General features: G+C 43.9%; 1 protein-coding gene and 1 long non-coding RNA gene across 7 annotated transcripts in view; one reads left to right on the forward strand and one right to left on the reverse strand.

The window, feature by feature from the left end:
• Window positions 1–27,644, reverse strand: part of FNIP1 (folliculin interacting protein 1) — a 114,236-nt gene that overhangs the window by 12,844 nt on the left and 73,748 nt on the right. For 4 of the 6 annotated variants that reach the window (XM_038413808.2, XM_038413810.2, XM_043491157.1 and 1 more), the window contains 7 exons: window positions 24,531–24,677; window positions 20,545–20,714; window positions 14,677–16,114; window positions 14,088–14,256; window positions 11,784–11,981; window positions 11,156–11,271; window positions 6,688–10,113 (listed from right to left, as the gene is read on the reverse strand). In XM_038413808.2, the coding sequence (XP_038269736.1) occupies window positions 10,035–10,113; window positions 11,156–11,271; window positions 11,784–11,981; window positions 14,088–14,256; window positions 14,677–16,114; window positions 20,545–20,714; window positions 24,531–24,677 (2,317 nt within the window). In that variant the 3' untranslated portion in view covers window positions 6,688–10,034. Of the gene's footprint in view, window positions 1–6,687; window positions 10,114–11,155; window positions 11,272–11,783; window positions 11,982–14,087; window positions 14,257–14,676; window positions 16,115–20,544; window positions 20,715–24,530; window positions 24,678–27,644 lie in introns of those variants that run through there. The other 2 variants (XR_005294485.2, XM_038413815.2) reach the window with 2 other exon arrangements.
• Window positions 1,905–27,625, forward strand: LOC122455580. Its single transcript, XR_006273879.1, has 4 exons — window positions 1,905–1,963; window positions 3,963–4,472; window positions 18,613–18,614; window positions 27,614–27,625. It is a non-coding gene; the product is annotated as an uncharacterized LOC122455580 (long non-coding RNA).

Consider the following 27,644-nt stretch of genomic DNA (forward strand, 5'->3'; position numbering starts at 1 on the left):
ATGCTGCTCAAGAGAAGGAAATGGAGAAATGGAATTTCAGAATGGAGTATGAACAGTTAATCTTTTCTTGCTGTCATGAAAGTTTTTATAACGTTATTTTGACAGAACAGCTTGAAAAACACTGGAGAGTTCTGTTGCTGTTTTCATTCCTTCCAAAGATGTACAACCCCCCACACTAATAGATACCATCTTACAGTACAGTCCTTGGCATGTGCAATTAAAAATCCTAGCAAAAATTATGTTAATGATTTTTGCTCTAAAATAGACTGGTTTGCTTAACAGTGTTTCCATTGTGTATGTTAGCTGTTCTTAAATTCCATTCAGAATGGAGTCTTAAGGGAAATCCTCTCTTGAACAACCTCCTTTTCCAATCTCAAATCCACAGCTATCATGAGCAGTAGACTGTTTCATGAAAGAGAGATGAGGAGAGCGTTGAGACCAGAGGGAGAAGCAAATTCACTTTAAAATGTGGCTATGTAGTTACAGCCCCCTCGCCATTTTGTATCTGTGCTGGTTTATTTTCTCTTGGAGGATGTAGGACTTTGCATTCATTAGTACTGAATGCCCCTGTGCCCTCACTGGTACAATCTCTCCCGGTTAGTTCTGTGCTGTCCTAGTGTTTGTGTTTACTACCCTTCAGTTTTGGTTTTAGCAGCACATTGGATCATGGTTGAATTTACACCCAGGTAAAACCTGAAAAAGGAAAAAATGTGACAGATTTTGCTTCTGCACAACAACCCGAAGAGGCACAGGCATAGAAGTGAGCTTTAGGAACAGAAGGGCACTGTGCATGCACAGTTAACACTTCCTATGATGGCAGAACGATCTCTTGATTCAACCACTCGTGCATCACCCTGGTGAAAGAAGCAGCTCTGCAGATAACTGGAAATGAACAGTGTGGACTAGTGTTTGAAAACCTCTATGCACTTGTCTTTAATTTCTGTTTTATTATAAGATTGCTAAGAATAATCCAAAAGACAAGGTGAATGAAGGAATATCTTTTATCGAACCAACTTCTCTATTCAGTTTCCAGAAACTTTCAACCTCCTTGGGTTGCGGGGTTCCACTTTTCTCAGATGTACAAGAGCTCTGACTCAGTAAATGTATCTCCTGGACATCTGAGCTCTGGTCTACATTATGGGGTTAGGTCGATTTTAAAATGAATGTGTCTACACTACCAACCCCATTCCGTCGACCTAAAGGGCTCTTAAAAAGACTTCTGTAGTCCTCCCAAGCAAGGGGAGTATCGCTAAAATCGACCTTGCTGGGTCGAATTTGGGGTAGTGCAGACGCAATTTGACAGTATTGGCGTCTGGGAGCTATCCCAGAGTGCTCCAATGTGACTGCTCTGGACAGCACTTTGAACTCTGATGCACTAGCCAGGTACACAGGAAAAGCCCCAGGAAATTTTGAATTTCATTTCCTGTTTGGTCAGAGTGGCGAGCACAGTCAGCCCAGAATTGCAAACAAGCTCCATCATGGACCGAAAGGGAGACACTGGATCTGATTGCCGTATGGGAAGAAGAATCTGTGCAGGCTGAATTCCGATCAAAAAGAAGAAATGCTAATATATATGCCAAAATCACACAGGGCATGGTGGAGAGAGGCTACAACAGGGACACACAGCAGTGCCTCATGAAAGTTAAGGAGCTCAGGCAAGCCTACCAAAAGACAAAGGAGGCAAATGGTTGCTCCGGGTCAGAGCCCCATACATGCTGCTTCTATGATCAGCTGCATGGCATTCTGAGGGGGGGGGCCCTACCACTACCCCACCACTGTCCGTGGACACCTGCAAGGGGGGAGTCTCACATAACGGTGGACGATTTTGTGGATGAGGAGGAGAATGCGCAGCAGCCAAGCGGTGAATCCGTTCTCCCCGGCAGCCAGGACCTTTTCATCACCCTGGAGCCAATACCCTCCCAAGGCGGAATCCCCGACCCTGAAGCCGGAGAAGGCAGCTCTGGTGAGTGCACATTTGTAACTACAGTACAGGGTTTAAAAGCAATAGTGTTTAATGTTTCATTTGCCCTGAATAATTGGGATGCATTCGCAGCCAGTATAGCTACTAGAAAAGTCTGTTAACGTGTCCAGGGATGTAGCAGGAATCCTCCAGGGACATCTCCATGAAGCTCTCCTGGAGGTACTCTGAAAGTCTTTCCAGAAGGTTTCTGGGGAGGGCTGCCTTATTTCGTCCTCCACTTTACCAGGCCAAGCCAGTAGCAAGTAGTCTGCAATCATTGCAGCACAAAGCATGGCAGCGAATGGTCCTGGGTTTTGGTCGCATTCAAGCAACATTCGGTCTTTATCTTTCTGTGTTAGCCTCAGGAGAGTGATATCATATATGGTCACTTGGTTGAAATAAGGGAATTTTTGTAAGGGAACAGTAAAAGGCCCCCATTTATGCTGATTGTTTGCACTTGGCTAAAAGGGATCATCCCAGAGAATAGCTACACAGTGGGGGGGGGGGGGGAGGATGAAGGGATCATCCCAGAGAATAGCCATGCGTTGGGATGGGGAGAGGTGCGTGCTGCACATCCACCTGAAAACCGCAGCCCCCTCCTTTTAAATGTGAAACTCAACCGGCATTGCTTGCTATGGGATAGGGTGGCGCTGCAGTTTGAAACCATTCCCACGTGTGATGAAGGCGGAAGAAGCCAACCCCGTGTACCAAAAGGCTTACCCTCAGTGATGAGCTCCCAAAATCTTAAAAACCGGTTCCCTCCTTGCCCCATCCAACCCCCCACGTTCCTGGATGCCCTGCCTCCCCGGAACGCCTGTCCCATCCACCCCCCTCCCTTCTGCCCCCAGAACTGGGCAGGAGGGTCTTGTGGGCCACCATAGTAGGTGCCCATCCCGCCTCTAAGAGCCAGAGGGACCTGCCAGGGGGTGAGGTGGGGAATCCCAGCGGTGCTTTCCTGGAGCAACTCCCAGGAAGCATCCAGCAGGGCCTTCTGGCTCCTAGGGGCAGGGTAGTGTAGCTGGGGGGGAGCAGGGGGAGTGGCCGCTCCGCCCACTGATCACATCAAAAGTGGCACCTTAGGCACTGACTCCGTGGGTGCTCCAGGGCTGAAGCATCCATGGGGAAAATTTGGTGGGTGCAGAGCACCCACTGGCAGCTCCCCACCCCGCAACTGGCAGCTCACCTCCGCCCCTGAACGTGGCCCCCCACCCTGCTTCCCACAAAGCAGCTGTTCATGCGGGAAGCCTGGGAGGGCTGAGAAGGGAGCAGCGGCTTCGCACTCAGGCCCAGGGAGGCAGAGGTGAGCTGGGGCAGAGAGCGGTTCCCCTGCTCACCCCTTGGGTTACCTGCTGTGGCATGGGCGGCCCTCGTCACGCCCCCCCCACCACCCCAGCTCACCTCCGCTGTGCTTCCATCTCCCTGGGCCTGAGCGCAAAGCTGCCGCCTGCTTCTCAGCCCCGCCCCTCCCCCGGCTTCCCGTGCGAACAGCTGATTCGCGGGAAGCTGGGGGTGGAGAAGCAGAGCTGGGCGGCATGTTCAGAGGAGGAGGCGGAGGCAGGGCTGAGGTGAGCTGGGGCTAAGGAGCTGGAGCAGGGTGGGGAGCTGCCGGTGGGTGCTCTGCAACCACCAAATTTTCCCCGTGGGTGCTCCCGCTCTGGGCCCCCACAGAGTTGACATCTAAGGCGCCATTTTTGGCCGGTTGTTAAATTTAAAAGCCCTTTTAGAACCGGTTGTCCCACGACCGGTTCCAGCGAACTGGTGCAAACCAGCTCCAGCTCACCACTGCTTACCCTGGCTGCCTGGAAACAAAATTCTGTTGCCCAGCCATTTGTGATGTGTCACCAAACTGACAGGTGCTCAATATAAAAGCAAAATGCGACCTTGTACCTAAAGCACATGTGCTGTCTGCTGTGAATTGCTTGATTCACTGTGAAAGAGTCTCCCTTTTGTTCTCAGAAATGTATCATTTTAAATTTTACTCTCCCTTTTTATCTCCCCCCAGGTGCAAATGTAGCTATGCTCTCCTTATCTCCATCCCTGAGATTATTGCAGATTAGAAGGCGAAAAAACCCGCACTCGCGATGATATGTTTTCCGAGCTCATGAAGTCCTCCCACACTGATAGGGCACAGCTTAATGCATGGAGCATTCACTGGCAGAGGCTAGGAAAGCATTAAGTGACCACGAAGAGCAGAGGCAGGAGGCGATGCTGAGGCTAATGGGGGAGCAAATGGACATGATGAAGCATCTGTTGGAGCTGCAGGAAAGCCAACAAGGGCACAGACCCCTGGTGCATCCATTGTATAGCTGCCTGCCCTCCTCCCCAAGTTCCATATCCTCCTCACCCAGATGCCCAAGAACACGAGGGGCAGGGGGAGGCTCCAGGCACCTAGCTACTCCACTCCAGAGAATGGCCCAAGCAACAGAAGGCTGTCACTCAAACAGTTTTGATTTGTAGTGTGGCTACAATAAGTAATTTGGCCTTGTCCTTGCCTCCTCCTGAACCCCACCTCGTCCAGGGTACCTAGTCAGTTCTCACTTTTTAAAAAAATTAATAAAGAAAGAATGCATGGTTTCAAAACAACAGTTACTTTATTTCCTTTGCCAGCTGTAAAAGAAGGGGGGAGGGGGGTTGGCTTACAAGGAATTAAAATCAACTAAGGGGGTGGGTTTGCAGCAAGGAGAAACACACACAGCTGTCACACTGTAACCTGGCCAGTCATGAAACTGGTTTTCAAAGCCTCTTTGATGCGCAGTGCGCCTAGCTGCGCTCTTCCAATCACCCTGCTGTCTGGCTGCTCAAAATCGGCTGCCAGGCGATTTGCCTCAACCTCCCAATCCCCCTAAAACGTCTCCCCCTTACTCTCACAGATATTACGGAGCACACAGCAAGTAGCAATAACAATGGGAAAGTTGGTTGCGCTGAGGTCTAACCTAGTCAGCAAACAGCGCCAGCGAGCTTTTAAATGTCCAAAGGCACATTCTACAACCATTCTGCACCTGCTCAGCCTATAGTTGAATTGCTCCTTACTACTGTCCAGGCTGCCTGTGTATGGCTTCATGAGACATGGGAGCAAGAGGTAGGCTGGGTCCCCAAGGATAACTGTTGGCATTTCAACATCCCCACTGGTAATTTTCTGGTGTGGGAAGTAAGTCCCTTCTTGCAATTGTTTGAACAGCCTGGAGTTCCTAAAGATGTGAGCATCATACACCTTTCCCGGCCATCGCACGTTGACGTCAGTGAAATGTCCCTTGTGATCCACCAGTGCTTGCAGCATCATTGAGAAGTACCCCCTTGCAGTTTACATACTGGTTGGCAAGGTGGTCCGGTGCCAAGATAGGGATATGCATTCCGTCTATCGCCCCACCACAGTTAGGGAATCCCGTTGCAGCAAAGCCATCCAGTATGACCTGCACATTTCCCAGAGTCACTACCCTTGATAACAGAACTTCAATGATTTCATTAGCTACTTGGATCGTACCAGTCCCCACAGTAGACTTGCCCAATCCAAATTGATTCCTGACTGACAGGTAGCAGTCAGGCGTTGCAAGCTTCCACAGGGCTATCGCCACTCGCTTCTCAACTGTCAGGGCAGCTCTCATCTTTGTATCCTGCACTTCAGGGAGGGGGAAAGCAACTCACAAAGTTCAAGGAAAGTGGCCTTACGCATGCAAAAGTTTTGCAGCCACTGTGAATCATCCCATACCCGCAATACTATGCGGTCCCACCAGTCTGTGCTTGTTTGGCAGGCCTAGAATTGGCATTCTACTGTATCAACCAGCCCCACTGCCACCATGATGTCCCAATTGCTACAGCCCATGTTTTCAGGAACGTTTGTGTCCATGTCCTCATCACAATCGTCCTTGTGCTGGTGTCTCTTAGCCCGCTTCTCCAGGATAATGCACGAGGTGTTTATAATGCTCACAACAGCAGCAGTGAGATGAGTGGGCTCCATGCTTGCTGTGGTATGGCATCAGCATGGGTAACCCAGGAAAAAAGGTGCAAAATGATTGTCTGCCGTTGCTTTCACGGGGGGGAGGGGGCGACTGATGACATGTACCCAAAACCACCCTCGAGAATGTTTTTGCCCCATCAGGCATTGGGAGCTTAACCCAGTATTCCACTGGGCAGTAGAGACTGCGGGAACCATGGGATAGCTACCGACAGTGCAATGCTCCGTAAGTCAATCTTAGCCACGGTATTGAGGACACACTCCGCCGACTTAATGCGCTTAGTGGGAACATACACAATCAACTGTATAAAATCGATTTCTAAAAATCGACCTAATTTCATAGTGTAGACATACCCTGAGAAAAGTGGAACCCCTCAATCAAGTGAAAGTCTCTGGAAACTGAATAGAGAAGTTGGCCCTATAAAAGATATTACCTGGCCCAGCTTGTCTCTCTGATATCCTGGGACCAACATGGCTCCAACAACACTGCAACAAGAATGATCGGGCCAGCTTTCTTCTGGGATAATCTTAATACAACTCTTTGGACTGATATTGAGGCCAACATTTTCAGACTTGCATACATAACAGACACCTAAATCCAAATTAGGCATGGAATTAAGTGATCTCTGCACCTCTGGTAATCATAACATTTAATTAGGTGACAAAGTAGGGATTTCAGGGGTCTGATATTAGGCACCCAAGTTTCAAACCTGTGGTCATCATGGTTTGTATTTTCACCCACACAAGTCACAAATAAAACAGTCCCACCAGGAAGTAAACTGACATACTGTATTTATTGCACAATTTTCCCCTAAAATTGGGAATGGTTATTATAATACAAGTGCACATCTTGGGAAATATATACAAAAAACAAAAGAGATAACAAATATGTACATTTTACCCAGCATTTTACACATACCACCATCTAAATAATTTAGAGAAAGCAAAACAAATTGTCATAAAACATCTGTCATAACTAACAGGGAAAATGTATGCAAGGTGTAAAATCCTGTTCTTTTTATTATTATTATTTTGTTTTGAGCAGACCAGTATTTGCCAATTGCAACAAAATAAATTTGCTAGTAGATATGTTTAGTATACTTAATGTTTTCAGCCTAAAAATTAAGACATATTAATAGAGGTTGGGAATATTGAAGAAATAAATCAAACAGATTAGTTATTTAGACACAAAAAAGGTGTGATATATTTTAAAGAGTCAACACTATAGTGTTGTTAAAGATCCCTTTTTTAAAATTATTCAACAAAGAGGTGCATGTACCACATTTCTCATGTACCATAAAAGAGAAGTTACAGGAACACTGCCCATCATGCTAAAGTTGAATTTGCATATTTATCACAACGGCAATATTGTTAGGAAAAGTGTCCATACGTTTTAGACCTAAAACTCAGATATTCATCTCACATGGGGAGCTAGCATTGGTGACCTGATAACCACAGTGATGGCAAGAGTGGCCACTTTGTCTAGGACTGACATAACAAATGATTGCATTAAAACAGTCTGAGGAAGTTGTGTTAGGCAGAAGAAAGCTGAAAATGATTTATCTTTGACAATTTTTTCTCTCTCAAGTACTTAATTTCATGTTGGCAGAGGCCATGTGTTTCTTAGAGTCGACCCCAATTTCAAAATAACGTCCAGAGTTTGCTTAGTGATGAGTAAACAGAAGAGAACAGAGTATTTTCTTGTAATAATTCATTAGGGGCTTAATCCTACAAGGTGCTGAGCATGGGTGCTGATCCATCAAAGCACTTAAGCATGTGCTTAATTTTAAGCATGTGCTGGTCTCATTGAGACTCAGTGAGACTATTTGTGCTTAATGGGACTAGCACATGCTTAAAGTTAAGCATGTGCTTGAGTGCTTTGATGAATCAGGGCCAGAGTGCTCAATACATTGTAGTACTGAGTCTTGTAGCACTACTGCGATCAGGTTATATTAACTGCAAACTATGTACAATGTTCAGAATTGTAATTATTGGCTACATACTGTATTCTAGCAAAAATAGTTTAAAATTCGTATTTTAGAACGCGATCCTACATTACTGATGTGTGTTTGTAGAATCAGGCCCTTAAACATTTGTTGTGTTCATTCCAAAACCCAGATGTAATATAATCATGTGCTTAAAAGAGGACATTTAAACAATAAGCAAAGTGACAAATTAAATCTTTAGACTATATTAAACATGAAAGTCTTCCCTGCAGCAGTCAGCATTAGATTTTGTATGCAGACAGAGTTTCAGGACACACTGCCCATATTAAAGTTTGGCTTACTTACCAAGTTAGATCCCAATCCTACAAGGATAATGGTGCAGGTGCAACTCCATCCATATGGACCCTTGTAGGAATGGAGTCCTAAGATTAAAGTTACAATTTTTTTTTATACTACTACCAAAACACACTGGGCCTGTTGAAGTCAATGAGAGTTTTGCTATTGATGTCAGCAGGGCTGGGATTTCACCCACTGTTTTCAAGTTCGATGGGGAGGGGGGACTGTTTTGGTTTTTAAAAAAAAAAATCTGCAAACCACAACAGAGAGCATGTTACCCATTATTGAAAAGGGGCTTATAGAAAGAACGAGCTAATATAGAATGGTAAAGATAGTTTAGCGAACGAGTGAACCAGTACCTTTCACTTTTATTAGGGATAGGCTGTGAACTCCAGTATACCGAAAATGATCAATGAAAACAAGAACTGTAATTAGCTATGTGAACTGACTGCTAGGACAAGCAAGCACAGAGAAGCACGGAACGCAGTGTCCAGTGAAACTGAGGTAGTAGCGCCTTTTGATACATAATCACCCACCTGCTGTACATTCACATCACAGCAGAGTGGTTCTACAGCCGCTGGTTTTACAACTACTGTATGTCTGACGGCATAACAATGGTGAGTGAGTAAAGGAGAAATGCTGAGAATGGAATAAATAGCATTTCCTGCTGGTAGCTATTCAAGTCGGTAAAAATGGGATTACAACCACTTGCATCATTGGGACATTTTGTCTAAAAATAATTTTGATATTTCTATGCAATGGCATAATCACGCATCCACATTTGTAGAACTTTTTTTTTTAAAAAAATATATAGCAATTAGTTACCTGAGCAATTAAGGTTAATTGTCTATTTTTTCCTTCCCCAGTGCTTTGGTACAATTATTTCTAGTTCATTATTTTACTCACTGACTGACTGCTTTAAAAACAATATATTGCCAGAATATTATAGACTGTAAAAATATTAGAGGTAATAGTCATGGCATTTTTGCGATGCCACTGGGAAATTTCAATCATTATTCTCTCTTTAGCATTTGTTGGTTTTGTTTCAAAATTGCATTTCTTCTATTTTTTGTAAGTCATGAAACAAAAGTATCACTATAAAGCAACATTTAAACATTATAGCCATTGAATATCTGTTACAACACCAAGCCAAGAAAGGGAAATAGTCACATTTGCCAGTTTGTTTGTTGGCTCCCCCTGCCGCTTGAAAAAAGATTACAAATACATTTTTAGCTGAGTGTCATTAGTAAGCTGTTTACAAAAAATCATTTTTCCTTTGAGAAATATCCACAATTTGACTATTTAGTGAAAAAGTAGTTGTTACAAATCACTGCAGTTTGAGAGTTAGAGATCTTAACCCACTCCTAATAAGTATAAGCCAGTCTCAAGACAGCTGCTTTCTTCTCCTGTTAAAGTTTACAATCAGCAAATGCACTGTACTTTATTACAAAGCAGTTCTTCCTTGCATTCCCTCTTTTTCACTGCACATAATTAGCCTCCTTGCAGAAATTGCCCAAACCATTTGCAGTTCTTCAGCTTTTTCTAAAATCTTGGGTTTTCTTCAGTAACCTCAAACTCGGGCTTTTCAATTACGATTATAGTTTAAATTTTTTTTTATGAATGGCCAAATGGGAGAGAGAGAAAAAAAATAAAAGAACTCTCCAATTGTTTGTATAATATGCAGTCAGATGGAGACCCAGTCAGCTCAGCAAGCTGTTCAGTTCAGTTGCCTCCAGCGAAAAGGAACCAGGACAAGTGTGTTTCATGTCTGTCTCTGTCTTCCATTTCATTTCCAGGGGAAAAAAAAAAAAAAAAGTTAATCTCTATGCCCTTCAGCATTTTAAAGTAGTATCTGGGCAACATATGGAGAGTGAGTGCTTGCTACAGCTGCCAGTAAAGGGAGGTCACTGGATTCAATCCTAAAAGGAAGAAGAGAAACACTAAATCTAACCCAAAATGTAGCTGGGCTGTACATGTGCATTAACTGCTATATTATCCATGCCAAGCTAAGGTATTTGCAGTTGGACTATTCAAGGAGAGAAGTTCTATATTTTATTTATAAAGCTTTAAACTGCAAGTCATTCTCAATGTAAAGTTAAAACATTTGCATTTCTGAAGTCAAGGCAACATCACCATGGGTTATTAAAAACACAAACAATTAGTTTGTTTTTAAACAGACATCAGAATTAATTCCTGATCTGCCTGGTGACTCACTGACCGAGACTTGGGTTCCATTCCTGCCTGCTCTCTTGGTCACTGAGCTAACCGTGCTGGCAAGGGAATACACTGGGGGGGGAAGGGGGGGGAATTCATCCTACCTGCTGCACGCACGCAGCCTGAGTAAAGGAGCTTTATGTGGGGAACTCGGCACAAGTTAGGAGCAAAGGGGGGGAGTGGAATTCATTCATTCCCCACTCTCAGGCAAGCCAATGCACTGTGCTGCAGCTCCTCCCTTTGCAGATACTACTTCAGCCCGTGGCCCCCCACACACACACTTGTATCCTAGCCTTCAACCAATACCCATCTGCACAATGGAGTATTTAGAGCTGGAGATGAGACCGCCATCCTAGGATCCGTTAAATGGCCTCTCTGCTTGTGCCCCATTCCCACTGAGGGGTGCTATGTGGCGTACATGATACAGAGAGTGTTCTCTGAGCCATGTGGGTAATGTCACCCTGGAGGTATCAAGTGTCTTGTGTTATTCAACAGGGACTGGCCACCTAAAGAATGGTTCTGATGAACTCTGGAGTGGTGAGTCCAGAGGGGGGGAAATGGAGAGGGATCTTGGAAGACATGGAGAAAGCCCCAGAATGAGAAATTCATGTCAAACTAATGGTCCTGATCCTGCACAGGGATCCACTAGCGCAGACCCTGTGGCTGTGACAACCCTACTAGTAGATGTAGAGAGGATTTGTGATGGGGAAACACATGTGGAAACTGTATTGAACAATGTGATCATACCCAAGTACCACGCCCAGCTCCTTGACATGAACTCGCATCTGGCCCTTGAGGTATTCAGATAGCATCTTGCTTTTGAAATACAGCTCTTGCAGCCTATCTTCCAGGTGCATAACACACTAGGAGCACATGAAAACAATCACATCAGAAACAAAACACCTTGCAGCCCCCTATACCAGCCAAATTCCAAAGAACAACAACATAGTCCTCATAATTCTACTTTCTTTAGTGGGCCATGTCAAGGTAAATAATTATTTGAAAGTACCTGGCAATAGCAGGGGAAGACACACAGTGAGAATGACGCAAACTTTTGTTTAGATTTCTGTTCTGAAAAGTATTGTTTACATAAAGCATGGATCTTATGGTCCTACTCTAGCAAGACTCTCACCTATTTCAGTGGAAATTTTGGTTGCAAATCAAATCAGGACCAAAGACAGCTATCTTTGTTACAAAACAAAGTTTAACTGAATATCCCAAATGGGCAAAACTGGAAGTTAGAAAATGCACAGTATGATCAATTGTGGCTATGTGGAAGTATGAGAAATATCAACTTGTAGCATCTTCGTTAACACACTAATTTAAATTATATTCTCAAAATATATTCAGCTCTTTAGATCTCACCCATACTTACAAAATTTGGAGATAAATTATGCTTGTAAAGCTGAAGAGTGGAATGAAGCAGGTTGGAGATAAGGCTAGAGACTAACACCTCTTTTCCTAGTTTATTATCAATCATTCGCCTTTGGCTACTGGCCACTTGCACTGTCCATTTATCCGTGTCTGCGATAATGCAAACAGCCTCTGCAATTGGTTCATCCAAAACAGGATGCTTACAAAAAATAAAAGACAAAGACAATAGTTTAAGTCTGAGAGTAACAAAAGACAACTCAATTTTTCCAAAAATAATTTCTTCCTGAATAGTGATGGCATTTTTACACACACTGCAATCCCTTAAAAATGGATCTTTAAAGCAGAAAAGCTACCACAGTTTTAAAAGGAAAAAAATACTACATTTTCCAAAGTAATTTTCTTTTTATTATCCACTATTGTATTGAATATCTTCTTCCAAGCATGAATATGTTTCAGTGCCTACAAAGTTTCCCCTTGGACATTCAATAAATATTGATGTGTCCTGTTTGAATGGAGCTGAAGTTAAATGGACATAGGTTAAAATCATATTTAAAAAAAACCCAACCCCCTGAATAGCTTTAACTGTTAAACTTTAGGTTATTAAAGCTGAAAGCATCCAAAATCTAATTTCCTTGTCACCATGTGTGCTGTTATTTATTTTTTGTATTTCACTCAGTTTGGACACTTTAAATAGTTTCACTCCTATTACTACTCAAGTTTTCCTTAATGTCAGCAACAGCTCTGTTAACTGTTGCTGCAGAACCAGCAGAGGGAGCAAACAACAAAGTCCATACTCACTCATCTAGTGCCTTCAAACAGCGCCTTTACAAAATATTTCTCTGCAATGGATTTTTCTTAAAAGAAATATTTAGAAACCTGTTGGTCCTTTTCCCATTATATTTTTGGCTTAACTGCTTGAGAAAGCATCCCTTTACCCAGAGCACCACCAATGTGGTGCTATGGTATAGTATGATTTTATTTGAAAGCCAGTGAGTAAAATCTTTTCTAATATTTTATATTCCTGGCAGTGCTTGATGTTATCAATTCAGTTAAAAAGTTTGTTGGGGGGGGAAAAATCTATCTTTATTTTGTGGTATATAAGAATGAAGCATTTGTTTCATTCTAGTAGTCACTTTGAGATACTGAACTGGTTTCTCAAAGTTCAGCTAGGCTTTATTTATAAATGGGTGAAATCCACCCAGGTGTGCAGGGCAACTCAGTGGCTAACATGCATCTGATAGTTTTCTTCCCCTTCCCTGCAAATAGCCATATGGGAAATGGCCACAGATATGGATAGCCAAAGCTGCTGCATATAAAATGGTGCTATTACTGGGGCTTTGTGGTAGAAGGGATCGTGCCAGAGGGCCTGTTTACCACTCACAGAAAAAGTGTTCTTTTATCTTTGCTAAGGACTGATCCTGTTCCCACTGAAGCAAGCTATTAGCTTGTAGGGAAGAAAGATCATGCCTTTCAATGGCAAATGGCAACCTTTGTCTGTAATGTCTTTTCCTTTAATTTCCACAGAGCCAGAGGGGGTAGGGAATGATGCACTTCCACCCATCCACTCCTCCCTCCAACCTACCCATTCTCCAGCCTCTCCCCAAGTACACATCCTGGATTATGCGGATAGGACTCTGTTGGGGAAAAACAGTGCCATAGAGCCCCCATTCTAAAGGAAAGAATAGGAAGAGAAAGGGAGATCAGAGTGCAGAGAGCCCTGCTCCCCATGGGGCTCGGGGTGGGGGTGGGGTGTTTGTCTCTCTTTTCCCCACAAAACCAGCACCGTTGGGTCATTACCTTCTATGAAAAAGAAACAACAGTACTGGGAGATCCCAGCATTTTTGAGGACAATGTTAATTTCACCACTGTAAGTTCTGCTCTGCAGACACTCAGGACACCAGCAGTTTGTTGGGGAGACATAAATGGGGAAGGCTGTATGGCAGTTCGGACTCCATATCTCATAATCACTATCTATCAACGGGGTTGCTGTGCCTAAAAGGAGAGAGACTTCCTGATTTCTCTAAGGTTTAACATGGATGTCTCTTTTCTCCTAGGGTATGATCCTTCTTCACTGGCTTTAACAGGACCTTACAGTGCAAATCTGGAGCAGATGACTATAACCATGTTACTCAGGAGTAACAACTGATAGATGAGAGCATTGAGAACAAACTAGTGAAATGGGTCTGTGGAAACTAGAATGGAGCTGTGAGAATAAATATTTCCAGTTCCAGCAGGTTTGCCAGTTCAGAAATATTTGCCTCTCTTTATTGTGAAATATACATTTCATTGGATATAGTTTAATTACCTGCACCGCATGCGACAAATCCGACACCAAACAGTGTCTCAGTTTTTCATCATTTCCTACTCCTTGCAAAACAAAGTCAGGTACGTAAGATGAACAGTAGCCACCTAGCAAGGACCTTCCAAAATTGGCAATACTGGGCTGGATAGAGTTCACTTCAACTAATTTTGACCTGCAAGAAAGGTATATCATGGACATGTACTATAACTAGCACTGATTTCGACTCATTTCAGCTTGAGCAAGTGTGACATTTCAGTTCCAATCATCTCGCCTCTAAACGTGATCAGCTGTTCAACCACATTTTAAAAAGGAACTTCAGTTCAAAGACAGTTTAAAGTATTCAGCCCTGTGCATAAAATACTGTAGAGGAACAAGATACGAGCCAGGGTTGAAATGCATAATTAATACTGTTAATATCCAGATCACCACACTCTTTGAATTCATTTTACAACCACCGAGCCCAAGAGACTCTTTCCAACCATGGATGCAAAAATAGGCAAAAATAGGCAGCAGGACCTCAAGGCATGTGTGTGGAGGAACGAGGAGAGAGATTATATTTGCCATGGTGTCGGTTACAGTTGAAAATACTTACCCAGGAAAAGGGATCTCATCTTCTTCTGTCCAATCTTCATGCTCTCCTACGTAGTAATTACTGTTTTGTCTGGTTAGATCATGACCTGTATCTTCACTTTCACTGTCACCGAGAGCACTATCTGAGCTCTCGTTTCTTGGAATGTCCCAATCAGATCCTGGGGCAACTTTTTTCTCTGAATTCTCTTTATCCCCATGGGGGACACAAATAGAGATTTTGTCTCTTTGGTCCTGCTCAGCAAAGCATTTTTTGCATGTCTCCTGGCGAACAGATTCCATAAACTTACAAAATTCACTGGGTAGTTTGCTGTTCGTTGTACCTAATTTTTTAGAAAGTTCTAAACTGCTGCTGTGATCTAGAACCTCTATAGTTGCTTGCACTGGAATATCATCAATAGTCCTGGTTTCAATTGAACCATCATCCGTAAAATACTCATCAAACAGACTCATGCTCTCTGCATTGTAAGGATTCGGATTCCAATTCTGATGCTCACTGGCAACTCGAGGGAACGGTTCAGCTGTCCCACAGTCTCTATTTTGGTCCTCAACAGTTTGTTTTGCTTCACAGTTCTGAACAGCACTCACTCCTTCCTCCATTGCTGCTTGGTTGTGATGCCTAGCAATTTGTTCCACGACTGCTTGACTTCGGAGTTCAATGTCTGAATCAGGAGACATGGAATCTCCAATCAGGAAAGTCACCTTTGTCTGAGCCTCAGCGGTACTACAAGGAAACGCATCAGACAAGAGCTTATCCGGAGGCTTCTTTTCCACTGCTATTCCTGTTGATCTTGTTACTCTGATGGCCTGGTTACCAGATTCCAGTGACTCCTCAGTCCTCCACGTTCCTGCTGTTGGCTCTAATCCTGACTCTGCCATTGCACATTTGTCCACTGAAGCTGACCCTGTGCAGATTACTGTTTCCAATTTCGTGTCTAGACAAGATGTCAATTTATCCTTGCACTGCTTAATGTCAGCAGCATTTTCTTGGCAGTCAGCAACAGAAATTGTCCTGCTCTCATCTGAAGAAGTCTCCAGATCCACCTTAGAGGCATTCTGAGTGTATTCTCTCTCTTGATGTGAAACACCCTCTGTATTTTGCCCAAGAAGAAGTGGACACTTGCAATATTTACAGCTACAGTTCGGAGTTCTCATTTCTTCAGACTCTCTAGATAGCAAATTGCTTCTGTTCCTGTGGATTGTTATGAGCACATATTCAGATTCCTCTACCTCTCCTTTCTCCAGTGTGGTAGTAATAACTGTTCCAGGCATTACTATAGCTTCATCTTCCCCATTTTCTAGAAGATGCGTCTCTTGTAGTTCAGAGCATCTTATGAAGTAAGTGAGGAAATAAAGCAATCTCTGGACTAGATCTTGTCTTTTACCAACCACCACTGTTTTTGCTAATCTGACAGGTGATCCAATAGCCCCATACAAGTCTCCTACAACAGAAAACAAAGCAAGCATAAATATTTTGCAGCTTTAAAATAATCATGCTGTTATTATACAGATACTAGTTTTCTAAGGCCAGGTCAACTGTAGATGAGATTTGTGGGTAAATCTAGACCAGTAAACCTCCCTAGTGCAGATACAGCTTATATTGGCAAAAAAGTGCTTTTGCTGGTACAATTGTGTCTACACTATTGCTTTTGCTGGTATAGAAATGTTGCCAAACAAAACAAAGCACACACTCCTAACCAATATTTTTACATTAGCAAAAGTTTCTATTGTCAATGTTGTCTCAATTAGCTTGGACAGCTCTGTATTTAAGCTTGACAGGTATGACAGGGTCAGGCCAGATGGCTATAGGAGAGTGACAGAAGGCAGATATATTAGCCCTAGGTTAAGTAGGTCCCTTTTCCCTGGGTAAGGTAACAGGGAAGGTTCCAGAACAATCAGGAATTTTTTGGAAACAAGGCAGACAGGCTGATTGGAACACCTGCAGTCAATCAAGAATCTGCTAAAATCAATTAAGAAAGGCAGGCTAATCAGGGCACCTAGGTTTAAAAAAAAGCTCACTTCGGTTTGTGGTGTGCATGCGAGGAGCTGGGAGCAATAGGCGCAAGAAGCTGAGAGTGAGAAGGCATACTACTGGAAGACTGAGAAGTACACACATTATCAGACATCAGGAGGAAGGTCCTGTGGTGAGAATAAAGAAGGTGTTGGGAGGAGGCCAAGGGGAAGTAGCGCAGGGAGTTGCAGCTGTCATGCAGCTATTACAGGAGCCACTGTAGACAGCTGCAATCCACAGGGCCCTGAACTGGAACCCGGAGTAGAGGGCGGGCCCAGGTTTCCCCAATCCCCCCAACTCCCTACTTGATATCGGAGGAGTTGACCTGGACTGTGGGTTCCACCAGAGGGGAAGGTCTCTGACCTGTTCCCCGATCCACTAGGTGGATCATCAGAGACTGCAGGGATTGTTCTCCTTCCTTTTCCCCATGCTGGCCAGTGATGAGGCTAACTGAGTGAATGGCAGATTTGAGCCATGAAAGTGGCCAAACTGAGGGCTGCCGGGAACCTCTGAGGTGAGCAAATCCACCAATAAGCGCAGGACCCACCAAGGCAGAGGAGGAACTTTGTCATACAGGATTGACTTTAAATTGTTAGTCATCGTTAGACAATTGCACGACAGAAATTGACCAAAAAAAAAAACCAACAATAGTTGGCAAGAGCAGCCTCCCCCACACCTAGCACCCACAAGGGTCTAGTGCAGAGGTGGGTAAACTACGGCCCGTGGGCCACATCCGGCCCGCGGGACCCTCCTGCCCGGCCCCTGAATAGCGCAGTTGCAGAGCCGCAACCTGAACCAGTGCTCTGGGCAGCATGGCTGTAGCGCCACCAGCCACCGGTGCTCCAAGCAGCGCAGTAAGGGGGCAGGGAGGGTTGGATAGAGGGCAGAGGAGTTGGGGGTGGTGGGCAGGGGGCAGGGCTGTGATAGGGGTCAGAGGGCAGGGAACAGGGGGGTTGAATGGAGGCAGGGGTCCTGGGGAGGCAGTCAGGAAGTGGGGTGGGGCTTGGATGGGATGGCAGGGGCAGTCAGGGGCAAGGGTTCCGGGGCAGTCAGGGAACAGGAAGAAGGGGTGGTTGGATGTGGCAGGGGTCCCAGGGGTGTGAGGGGGCAGTCAGGAATGGGGGGGGTTGGATGGGGCGGCAGGGGGCAGTCAGGGGTGAGGGGTCCAGGGGTGGTTAGGGAACATGGGTGGTGGATAGTGTAGGTGTCCTGGAGGGGGGCCATCAGGGGACGGGGGTTTGGATGGGGCAGGAGTCCCGGGGGAGCTGTCGGGATGAGAAGCGGGGGGCAGGTGGTCAGATAGGAGGCGGGGCCGGGCCACACCTGGCTGTTTGGGGATACACAGCCTCCCCTAACCGGCCCTAAATACAATTTTGAAAACCCGATTTGGCTCTCAGGCCAAAAAGTTTGCCCGCCCCGATCTAGTGTCATTGGCCCTGCTGTCATGGCCCCGCACTTTCACATTCAGGAGTACAGAGGCCACCCCTAGGCAGGAGCCCCTAGCGATAGGGTGGCCTCTCCCACAGTCAGGAGCTCCTCCTCGGGGCCCTGGTCAAGGATCTCTGCTCTCCTGGACTAGGACTGCCTTCCTCGCACCCTGTGCGCCTCTGTTGCACAGGGAGTCCCCTGCAGCCCAGACATCAGTTCTGGGAACCCCCTGCCTCCGCACTGTCAGTGCTGCCCTAATCCGAACCCTAATACTACTCCCCTTAATTTCCCACAACTATGAATTGTTAAAAACGTGCTTAAAAATAAAAATTGATAGTAGTTGCCAAAATTACAAAGAATTACAAATTCTGCCACGTGTATCTCTGTTGAATACAGAGGATTGGAATAGTGCTGTTTGACTCATACGGAAGATGATGCACTGATCAGAGGAACATATGAGCTGCCCTATTTAGGCCCGATGGGATGAGTTCACGGGGAAAGACGTACATTTTCTTTTCAAGGGGTAATTAGTTTTAGAGGGCAACAGCCGTAACAGCAACCGTGAAATTATACACCGGAAAGGGGTTACTACGTCAGTCTCACCATTACAGTCCAAAGGCAATGGAACCTTTCACCTCTATACCAAGCCTGGCCCAAATTTACAGCCACTGAAATTTATCCTCTGCTATCGCTTCAGTGGTCTGTGGATGATGACTAGATGGGTCTCACACTCTCACTTCAGTTCCTACTGAGCAGGTGTTTACAACACAAAAGCCAAACGGGCAAGCTCAGCAGAGAAGCCAAGAATTCAATGATCACGGAAACGGAGCTGAACTTTTACTTCTGCAGGAGACTCCTCCAGATCAGGGTTTGGGGTCATTGGCAGGGCAGTAGGGGGAAACTTGTGTTGCCACAGCCTGTGCGCTACCTGTTCCGTGGATACAGAGGACTTTGGTCTCCAGGGCTCTCTATCCAGCACCTTTAATGAGCACTAAATTCATTCAAGCGTGTTTACAGTGCAGCTCTGCTCACTGCTGTCGCCGGTTATGAAAGCGAGGATCAAGGAGAGTAAATGGCCAGGGATGGTTTATTTCATCTTTATGGTCATTCTGGAGGCAAAAGGGGCCCCAGACCGATCCTCTCTTTTTCTCTTTCTTTTCACCTATAGTAGCCCCACCGCCTGCTCAGGCAGTCCACCCAAGGCAGTAGGTGCAGACAGATGCAGAAGCTGGGTCAGCAGCACCTGCTGGAGGGGATAAGATTGCTCCTGATACTACTGTAAAGAGCCACATCCCCAGGAGACTGGAGCAAACCTCACTCCCACCTACGAGAGAAAGAGCCGAGGGAAAAGTAAACCTGTGCCATCCATCAGTGCACAACGTGACAGTGCTGGGGAGAAACACTACCCAGCTGCAGCTCTACCCCTCTTCCCTCTCTTCCCTCCCACCCAGCGCTCTGCAATATTTTGAATGGGGGAGGAGTTCTGCCCAGCCCCATGGCTATCAGAGCTGCTCTAGTTGTTTTGTTTGTGCAGGCGAGTGGGGGCTTGGCTGTTTTAGGGGTGCTAGGAGGTGGAGAAGACTCACAGGGAGCCAAAGGGCATTGCAAAGGCACAGCTCCTCCCTAATAACGGCTCTGGCTTCCAGCAGATTCCTGGAGTTCTGGTACGTGAGCCTCTTGCCGGCCACCCCTGCCTATACCGAAGTGGGAGAAATTCTGTAAGAGGAACCTAAGTCTTCCTTTCCCCCGACCAACCCACTTCCATGGGACCTTCTGCCGGAAGGGGCAATATGACCGAACTGTAGGAGTCTTAAATCTTCCTCTCTGTTGGCCAGCCATGAGATGATGACATGAATAACCACACACAGGGTCTGATCCATTGAAGGCTTTCCATTGGTTTTAACGGGCTTTGGAATGGGTCCTTAGCTCGAGGATTAGCTATGGGTTTTGTGCATTAATCATTCACTGCACCTTACCATTCATGGTCTCTTTAATTGATGACACAGCTGTTTCTTATTAAAATTAATCTTTTTATCAAGTTTTTAAGTAATTTTCCTGTTTTCTACCGCCCCCCAATTTGACTTGTCAAGGATAGCAACCGAGCAGCTAGAAAATGCAATTTTCCTAAAGGGATCCACAAGGACACCAAAATCCCCCATCACCATCAAGACACTATAAGACTGCCCTGCCTAACATAAAAGGGACTTTGTACTTTTCTGCTGCAGCTTTATTAATGGTAGTGCTTAAAGTAATTACATAGTACATAGTAAATGCAGTATCTCTCTGTAAGCTTGATCTATAGAGCTGTATCTTGGTCTGAGGGCACAGGTTTTTACTTGTAAATGATCAATGGGATTGGTTAGCAAAAGTCACTGCATTGATACACATTTATGTGGTGTTTTAACAGATGGTTTGGTGAGGTTTAAGACATACCTAGTTGCGCCCACAGTGGGTTGTATGGATGAGTCTTGGCCAACATGTCCACACTCTGGGAGGAATGCTTTTCCAGGAAGATTTTTATAGGTGGCTGTCCATTTGGCATGACTGTCGGGACCCAGGCCAGGTGGTTAGTCAGAATTGCAGTCAGAAGGGCTGGTAAAAATCTGAAAATGAAACTCAGTGTCGCTTTTTCCAATGAGGCATTCATAGCATTAAAGCAACAGCAATTCTATAATCTAAAAAAACGCAGGAATGCTAGCTTCCTAATAAGAACACAGAGACAGCAAAGACCACTCGTTCTGCTTGGATTTCTTTATGCATCAGGCTGGAAAAGAAAAATGTACTGCCCAAGGTGAGAGGCATTTCTTGGAAGGAATTTAAATTAAAACTGTAGAATATTTCCATATTATGGGCATTTTAATTCCTCAGTTTAGCAATGTTATGAGACTTCTATTCACCAGATTCCATGCATAGCAAGCTATTTATTGTAGCCATAGATTGTGCTAAAAATCTCTGTGAAACTAAAAGATCTGGTGAATATATTTACTAATAGTACACAGAGTACTATACTGCCAACAGAACTAATTGTAAGTACAGTTTATTATTAGAAAACACTAAACATATTATAGAATTTGCACCTAAAGGTAAAGGGTGAGTTTTAATTACGTTGACATTCCACTTTAGCAACTCTTTCACTGTCCAGTAGTTCTTAAGTATGAAATCATCTCAAAACACAAGTTATTGGGCTTTATTACAGGAGTAAATGGGATGAAATTCTATGACTTGTGTTATACAGGAAGTCAGATGAGAATATGATCTAAAGAAATTATCCTTTTTGGTATTAAAATCTGTGAATCTATGAAAAAGAACATCTCAGGAAAGAAGGATCCTTTATAGTTACTATCAAACCCTGAAAACAGATAGACATTGTGCTTTGTGCATAACAGTTATGCAATTTAAAAACGAGACAGTCACTTGCTTTCAAAAAATGCTCCAAGTTCTGTGGCATCAACACATAGCTCTGTGACTATCAGCCAGGAGAGATGCATCTCTAACAGGCAAAACAGTTTTCATTTGCCAAGTTAAAAAGTTGGGTGAAAAAGCTTTTTGAAAAACAGAACTAGTAGATTTAATGTAATGATATAACATGGTTATTGACACTGCACAGATACCAGCTTCACATTCAAATATAAATTGGGTAACAATCACTAGGAAGACTTTAAGTAATCCCTTTGAAAGATGAGATCAAACCATTCTTCATCTGAAATAGGACTTTTACTACAGCAGATTTGAATTTAACATCAGTCAAATGCTACTTTCATTCCATCAAGGCATGACAGAAAAACCTACAAAGCAACATACTTCATACGATAACCAAATTTTAAATTTGCATTTATACAGAAACACTACATTAAAGGATTTTAAAAGTCATCAAGGTGACACCTTGTGTCTAAATATGGGAAGACAAAATTACATGCTTCCCTTCTTCCAAGCATTTTCTTTGTTTTTGTCCATTTGTATTTCAACCAAATTGTGTTTTTAATAGGCCTTTGTTTTGCAAAGATATTAAAGGTAAACTGTGAGTCATTCAGGACAGAGAGAGACCTTGTATCTTGCAAGTGTTGGAAGTGCTTTGTATGCTTATGGTACTCCAAACAAACAACAATCATGCATCTATAGTTAATCCAATCAGATGGGAAATTTAAAGTGTTAGTGGGTTACAGATTCTATCCCTATTCCATATTCCTGGTGGCTCAGTAAGGTTAAACTGAGTTCAACAGAGCAGAACCCTTTGTTCTATTAAAGCATTATGAAAAGGTAAATTACTATTGTTTGAATTATTTTCTGTAGGCAGTATTCTGCACAGATTCCTGCTGCTGATCTGCACTGACAGTAATTTCTTATGTTGAGAACTGTACACTGAGTGGACATTTTACATTTAAAAAGTCCCACTTGTTGGGGGAGAGAGAAAGCGTACATGGGAAGACAAACATATGATGGATCCGGGGAAGTTCTGACCTACAAAGTGTCATCATTTTCCTGCAGTCAGCTGTTAGGCAGTCAACTGTTGGCAAATCTTAAAGGAGAAGCAGCACCGCATAGGGCTTCTGAGTTTCAATGGCATTTTTGTTTGGATATTGTTTTTCCACACATTCTTCCCCACAGAATGCTAACCAAAGGAGCTGCAGGAGGCCAGTGAGCTGGAGAAAGGGTTAATAACTTCACTTCTACAGATATTTGCATAGAGGTGACCAAGGACCTGGCATTCCAAGATTCCTCTTCAGACCAACAGGTGGTGATGGTTGGCCTGACTACAATTTCAGGTGCCCCTGCCAAAAATACCCCCACCTCCAGATCCCTCTGGGCCTGAGCAGAACAGAGTCTATTTAAACACAGTTTTGTAGATCTTAAAAACCCAAAGGCTTTAGTCCTCTCGCTCTTAATTGCTGTCTGGAGAGAGTAAGATGGAATAAGTGAATGGAGATTTGGAAATAAACTAGAAACCTACAGGTGCTGGGTTTGATTCTCAATGTGTATTAGGAGCATTTCTATTGAAAATAATGGAGTTACATCAATGTAAAACTGGTGTGACAAAGTGGAGAATCAGGCTCACAGACTTCAATGCTGCTAATACCCTCACTGAAGTATTTAAAGGACAACACCATCCTGCCCCATTTAAAACAAAAACCAAACCAAACCACACTAGAAAATATATCTTAGCGTGTACAGTTCAGAATGACTGTGGGCTGAGGAGTTTAATCTTGGCCAAATGCTTCCATCCTGGTTGGAACTTATTTTGGGAAAAACATTTTAAACTCCCTCTACAAATCATCAGGGCTTTTCACATTCCACTGACGTCTGCTGGCACTCATACTGCTGCAAGAGATCCCTTACTTACAGGAGGTGGACCATGCTGCACGGTAATTGTGACCTTCCTGTCAGGGGAATAAGGATTGCGAAATTACCACTCAGAGGCAAAAGTAAAAGGCTCTGAGGAACAGCAGAGTCACATTTTCCTTTGCGGATGCCCGAGCTACACTGACCAGCTGCTGGATCTTCTCCTGTCCATTTCTTTGAGTTAAGAGCTGCTTTGCAGTTCTATTCTCTCTCAGACTTCACATATTTGTGCTTGGTTTAGGATTTCAGTGAAGCCACACTTTTTAATCTCCCATATTTATGCCTTGGAAGAAGAGGATGAAGAGAAGAGAAGAGAAGACGAAAGAGTGACTCTATAAGATTCCACAGTTGAGTTAACCAAGAACTTTTTTATTCTGAATTCTTAGCACCCGCTTAACACTTTCCCCTTTCAGGCCCCATGGTGGGTTCTAATGTTGCACAAGGCCTCATTAATTCTTCATGAGGCCCTGGCTTTTTGTGGAAGCCAGGCTACTAACAATTTGTGATCAGACTCTGCCACCTGAGTGGCTCTTAATGAATTTCTGACCTTGTTCATTACAGCTCTCCTATTCACTGATTTTGAAAGGTAGATTAATGCATTTCATAGGGGATATTTTCCCTCCTCCCCTCATACACACATCGTCCCATCTCTGGTTTTCTATAGCCATCTTTTGAAGGCTTATTCTTGAGTTGGGATTTGATGAGATTGTGGGGAAGGAGTCATAAGAAGGGACTTTTTGTTTCTTCCTCGTCTTGCAGACTAGAATGTTTGTGGACTTTCAGGGTACATCAACAATGTAAAAACAAAACCCTGCAACTGTGAGTCTCAGAGCCCAGGTCAATTGACTCGGGCTCGAAGGACTCCTGATACTGGGCTAAAAATAGCAGTGTAGACATTCAGGCTCGGGTTGGATCCCTAGCATCTACACTGCTATTTTTAGCTCCACAGTACAAGCCCTGCGAGTCTTCCTTTGCAGCATAGAAATACCCTTAAGCTGCCGCTAGCTATTTCATCAGCCTTTGACTATGTTAAACACTGACAGCATGAAAAAAAACCCAAAACCCTAAACTAAACAACTTACTGATTTTTTGAGGCATTTTCCATTAAGAAAGTGAACTCCTTCATGAAGCGATGGCACAGCTGGTTCTTTTCTGGGATCCCTGACATCATGGTAAGCCAGACAGGTTCGCCAATACGTGGCATGGTATAGAGATTGCAAATAGTTGTTCTAAAAGAAATTTAAAAAGCAAAGGTCATATGGGTGAATAATTTATTATAATATTTAGTTCCAGTGGCTATTTATGTCTAACGTAAAATTTTTGTTATCAACTATTAGCCAAACTCAACAGAAACAAAGAACCTTTCACCAAATATACCAAATTCACCTTTCCACCGTTACAAATTAAAACACTAGAAACTCCTTCTCAAACTGAACTGATCTCAAAACACAATAATGCACGTTGTCAAGATTCAATAGGTTCCCTATTTAGAATGCAAAGGAAATGAAGAATTCCAGACAAATAATTGGTTTAGCATTCCTTTTTTTGTTTGTTTTAATAAATTTCCTGCTTTTTATATATGACATTCAAGCCACATAAATCCTTCCCAAGTCTGACTTATTTGGCAAGATATGGCAATTTTGTGTGCGCATAATTTATGAAGTATTTTCATTTGCTGCTTAGTTTAGAATCGACAAATATCTCCACCAAATCCATAAGTGTATGGATTTGCAGAGAGACAGACCAGTTAATTCTTTACATGTAAATTTACTGCAGGTAATTACTGGATTGAAGGGTTACTGCACCTGTCCATACCTTTTTAGTCTTACAGAGGACAGTAAATATATGATTAGAATTTTGACTGTTTGCTAAAGCACCAGATTAAAATCTCTCAGATTATTGCCCAGTTTTCCTCCCCCATCCTAATGAGTTTTGTTTTAAGTACAGCACCATTAAACAAAATATTAAACCAGCAACATTCCAATGCTGTCAGCAACTTTGAAGAAGTCAAAGGAAATGCCTGACCACTTCAGTTGGGTTTTCCCCAACTAAACAATTACTTTATTCTTCCCCCCCACAAAAAAAAAAACCAACAAGTCTTTTTCATCTAACAAGACATGCATGTCTCAGTTCCTGGTAAATCATGCCTACTCAAATCTCTTGCTTATAATGGTGTTTTCCAAAAGATCAGTGTATTGGCCCCAAACTTATCCTCTACTCAGAACGGACACTTCTAGACCAGAAAACTGACGGTTATGCATGCCAGGAAGATGAACGCACTCAAGAAGCAGCTGCCAAAAAAGCTGAACCAATGAAGATTTAGTTGAAGATCTCTTGGAAGTGAAGAAGCTCTGGATGAGAGCATCTGCGATGCAAGCCCAGGGAAATATTCTAGTATGACAGCAGAATTCAAAGGCAGAAATTGCCCTTAGGCAATTGGGCTCAGCGAAAAGAAAGAAAACACCAAACAAACAAAAAACCCAAAACAAAAACAAAAACAAAAACACACAATGCCAGGAACCTCAGAGCAAATGGAAAATCTCTGCCCAGACTGAACACAACGGGTCTGTCAAAACTTCCAACGTATTGTACAGTGTTCAGCAAAGCAGTCTGAGAAAAGGGGAGGAGGAGGGTTCTCTCTCTCTTTTTAAAAAAATGATTTGCTCTATTGATTTTCATTTTTAAAAACAAATTCTACCCGGTGTTAGTAACATTCAAAACTGTCCCTCTCTTCCTTGGCAAAATCGTACAGTAAGAGCTTGAGTCTCAGTCACTCCGTTCCTGCACTTGTGGCAGGAGAGAAGCGGGATGGGAGTTAGAGGGGAGGAACAAATGTGGCTTTAAAGCCACCTTTAAAGCCACTTTTGTGCTCACCATATTCTCAGGCAGCCTACATGGCCCTCAGAGTTAAGTTAGTGCCCCTAGGCTGCTGTAATTTACACTCTGCTTCTCATGGCTCCGGGTGGGCTCTGGGAAGCAGAGAACAGTGGTAGGACAGTATGCTGTGGCCATGGCTGCATGCATGGCCTGGGGTGGTAGGGAGGGGAGTGTGTTTGTGCTGAGGCATCAGAGCTTGAAGGTCTCAGACAAAGTGCTGCTGCTTCAGTTCATTGGGGAATTGATGCCTCCAGGGTAAATCGCCACACTTACGAGTTATGGCTAGAAACAGGATTATGAAAAGAGAGCCTCCCACAAGCCCCGATTCACAGCCCCTACTCTTCAGTGGCCTTTACATCCTGTTAGTCGAGTGGGAGAGTTCCTGAGTATCAGACTGCATATGACAGAGCTTAAAACTGTTGTCAGACTCTACATTGTGAAAGAGAGCAGACCTTAAAAAGCCAGAGGTAAATCTAAACACCCTCTGTGCTTCCGTGAGTGCAGACTAACACCAAATCAAGCTCCCTGCAGCTGTTCAGCTGTTTTCAAACGAAAAAGAAACGATTTCTACACTAAAACCAAGATATTAAAATATTTGTTTTTGTTGAAAGGAGAGCTTGAGTCTTGTGACTTGTTATTTACTATTCTGGTAACCAAGGCTGCATCTGCAACTGATAGTGTTTCCTCAGAGACAGATCAGATTCCACTGGCCACCTGCCAGCAGGCATGTGACTGCAGTAAAGGGAACCTTCAATACCAGACATGTAAGTAATGGCACAGAAACCAAGGACAAGGATTAACTGCTTTGCAGCTCTGCAGACGGGGGTGGAAATCCCTCCTTTAAACTTCTCAGAAATATTTTCCCAAACAAACTAACAAATATTCCTGCTTTCATCGATCACCAGCCATGATCTGCAGCAAACACCACATTTAACAGACCAGTCTCCTCCCCTTCGCTGTTCAGACCCAGACTTCCCCAATTCTGTATGCACATCAGCGCCTTAAAGTGACAAGTCAGGGAAAGTTCACTTCGTAAGACACTCTTCATGTGAACCTTAAAAATGGGTTCCATTTAGAAATGCGTAGGGGAGTCTGAACTTTAGCCTAGAGCTTGCTGACACTCATGGTGTGGTGGGCGAGCAGACATGTCCCTGGCAGCGCAGGGAACACTAAAGAAAATGTCATCTCTCATAATAGAGTTCTCAGCTTTGAAAACATACAGAAACACACACACAAAGCCGTCAGAGAGCTGTGCTGTGTGTTGCTGTGGGTGCAGAGAGCAACCTAGCACACCCGGGCTGCTACCAGAAGACAAATAA

The sequence above is a fragment of the Dermochelys coriacea genome, chromosome 8 (assembly GCF_009764565.3).
Source record: "Dermochelys coriacea isolate rDerCor1 chromosome 8, rDerCor1.pri.v4, whole genome shotgun sequence".
Taxonomy (NCBI): Eukaryota; Metazoa; Chordata; order Testudines; family Dermochelyidae; genus Dermochelys; species Dermochelys coriacea.